General features: G+C 45.0%; 1 protein-coding gene across 1 annotated transcript; it reads right to left on the reverse strand.

The window, feature by feature from the left end:
- Positions 1 to 1,964: 1,964 nt before the first annotated feature.
- Positions 1,965 to 3,023, reverse strand: GPR148 (G protein-coupled receptor 148). The gene has a single exon (XM_010128385.2). It carries the CDS (start codon positions 3,021 to 3,023, stop codon positions 1,965 to 1,967), a length of 1,059 nt encoding a protein of 352 aa, XP_010126687.2.
- Positions 3,024 to 3,297: the final 274 nt, after the last annotated feature.

Below are 3,297 nucleotides of genomic sequence, written 5' to 3' on the forward strand. Positions count from 1 at the left end.
GCAAATATGCACTAATACATTTTATTCACCTGCAACAATGTTAGCTTAAAGATGCTTTTATGTAAGAAATCTCCTTTAGCAGCACAGCCTCTAAGGTGTCCCTGCTCATTCTGACCTCTGAACTGGAATGTGTTAGCCCCTCGATTGTGCTGACACAGCTGTTTGCAGAACATGTGATAAAACAGATCACTGGGATAATCTTGGTTAAAATGAAAACAACACCACTTCTTCCTGGAGGGATATTTTTAACCTGCAACCCCAGAAGCAGTTGTATCAGCAAACTGAAGAGAGCAGACCCTGCAATGTGAGGAGAGTTAACAAACCGTTTGGGAATGAGGAGAGAAAGAGATAAGCAGGGACCTCTCAAACAGGCTTCACTGCCAAAAACCATCTGATGCAACCTAACACCCATCTCCTCCTGGCTCACACTTAGTGGAAATCTTCAGATGAGTGTGAAATACCCAAAAGCCACATTCAGCACTTTCTGTGTATTGCTTTAAGCAAACAGAAGTTGGAGAGAGTCTGCACAACATCAAAATATTGCACACACTGAAATCAAGGGCCATTTTCTTCTTAGGTAACAAGTTCTAAAAATATTATCTTTAGAAATACAAAAGCTCTTTTCTGAAGTCCAAGGAACAGCACTGCAATTTAAGTTTCCCACACTGACATTTATATCTAATGAAATTTCGATTTCTTTAAAGATCAGAAATATGTTTTGCTCATCTTCTGTAGGTAGGTGGCTGATCTGGAAAACCTAAAATATTCTTATATGATATCATCTTTCTTGTCCCTGGGTACATCAACAGGCTCTGCAGCCTCTCCTCCTGACCTTCCGAGGGGTTTGGTGGCAGGTGCCCAACACCAGCTCTGACACAGTGCAGTCATAACCTTGGATCAAGCTGCTGGAGAAGATCTACGTGAGACAGACCCCGGAAATGCCTCCGCAAGGACTCAGGAACAGTGTTTATGCCTAGTCTTTCACCTTGGGTCACATTTGAGCTATGGTATAGGTAGACCTGTGCCTAACCTCACACCTTGCTGCTCCTGCCTGCTGCCCCAGCTGCTGGGCTCAGCCTTGGTCTGGTCACTTCAGTAAAGACCCAGCAGGGAATGAGGGCTCTGGGCTGACCCAGGCTCCCTGCGGCCATGCTCTGCTCACCCTGCACCAGCACAGCAGGACGGCACCCTGCAGGGAGGCACTGCCACCTGCTGCTCCCAGCTCGTTTTCCCTCACGGAGCAGCCCATCTCTGCTTGTCTCTGACAGCATCATGTGCCGGGCTGCCCAACAGACACTGATCAAAGATGACTTCCCATCAGACTGAGACTTTATAAGAATTCAGTGTGTTGCACATTGTCAGACAGAATCCATAAGGCAGCTAATATGCTAGCACACTGCACAAGATGAAACACAGAGTTTCACTGAGTACAGCAATTCCCAGAAGCACCTGCCAGTGTATGTTCTAAAGAACAGGACATTGGCCACCAACCTTGCAAGAATGCACTGTGAGTGAAAGAAATAGCTGTCGTGTTCACAGCGCATTTGGTTAAGGATCCTCTCTGCTGTAGGTGATGCTGTCAAGAGACCTGTGGTTACCCGCTTTGCCTTGCACCCCTTTGCTTTGCACTATCTATTTTTCATTTTCTATTTTCCAGAAAGGCATCTGCCACATGTGGGTGAAAATGAACTTGATTCAGTGTCTCCTCCAAGAGATACTGCCCTCCCACATCAGAACAAAGCTTAGAACTTTGTCCAGGGTAGCATTCACTGTATTCCCAGCTGTGATGTGATGAAAGATCTGTGGCCTTGTGGCGCCAAGGAGACAGAGTGATCAACCTATGTCTTCTCTGACACGGGTTGATCACTTCTTCTTCAGACCTTTTCTTCAGAAGCTAAGTGATTTCCATCAGGCTTGCATGCTGACAAGGTAAGGAAAACTCTGTGGCTGTGCTCTGCGTTGTCTCAGGATGGCAATGGAGCTGGTAACACCAAGCGAAGATGCTTCCTTCTGACCATGGATTTGAGAGAGGCTGAGATCTCTCTGTATCGAAGCCCATACAGAAAAGGGAACAAAACTTTAGGCAAAATCATCAGGACATTGCAGACTGTCAGGGAGACCCACATTCCTGTCTGCAGTCTGATGACAATGTTAATGCACAAGAATGATTCTACAAAAAGGGCCAAGAGTGGAAATAAGTAAAAAAATAACACAGTGTTGTGCATTAAGAATGTTACACTAGCTCTGGAGCAGATGCTCTCCCATATACCCGACTGTTTGGTTTTAAAATACAGAACAGCATAGCAACAAAATATTAGAGACAGGCAGAGAAAGATAACTGTGGTAGAAAGCCAGAAACAGAGTTTCACAGCATCAGTCCCATTCAGAGTTAATATTAGTATTACTGGAACCGAGCACATTTCCAAGCTACAGGCCACAAAACTGTGAGTGCTCGATAGCACCAAGAAGAAAATCCCAGGGAAAGCCCCAGAACACATCCATAGTAACACAATGATTTTTTTAGTTCGTGAAGGTGTCAGAATAGCAATGTAGCGCAAAGGAAACAAAATAGCTATGTACGTGTCCAAGACCATTGCAGCAGCTGTGAACAGTCCTCCACAGTAAGCCACTGCCAGCAAAAATAACAAGAGGACACACGCTTCCTTTGGGAGATGAACATGTGCTGCATTGAGAGCAGCCGACAGGGTGTAGAACAACAGGTAGATCAGATCAGAAAGCAGAGCATTTCCCAGCAGCATGTACCTTGTTTCCTGGCGGATATTAAACCTAGAGAAGATCACAAACAAAATGGTAGGAATGATGAGGACACCAGCCACAAGGCAGACAGCTGGAGCGATTAAAAACATCTTCATGTTTGTGCCGGACGGGCCGAGAGCCCATTCCTCCAGCAGATAGTACAAAGAAGCACCATCCAAATCTGAGGAACTGTTGAACTCTGTCTCCCTGGGGTGGTACGCAGTCGCATTCGCTCTCTTTACTAAAGCACAGTCAGAGAAGTCCATTTCCTTAGGATTTTAGGATGACTGTCTGACTTGGAGAAAGCAAAATCTTCTACGCTGAGTCCTTAGAAAGGCAAATGAAGAAGAGGATGCAAAAAGCCCATGGAAGCAAAGTGATATCCGTAGCCAATTCCACCAGCTCTTCTGAAGGACATAAAGTTGAAACTTGTAAGAGAATTCTACGGTGCCAAAGGATGTTTTTGCCTAAGTGAAGATTTTATTTTCTTTCTGCAAAGTCTAATGTTTAGAAAAGAGAATGAATCTTTGTGTGCTTTAA

This window comes from Chlamydotis macqueenii, chromosome 9 (assembly GCF_036417535.1).
Source record: "Chlamydotis macqueenii isolate bChlMac1 chromosome 9, bChlMac1.mat, whole genome shotgun sequence".
Lineage (NCBI taxonomy): Eukaryota > Metazoa > Chordata > Aves > Otidiformes > Otididae > Chlamydotis > Chlamydotis macqueenii.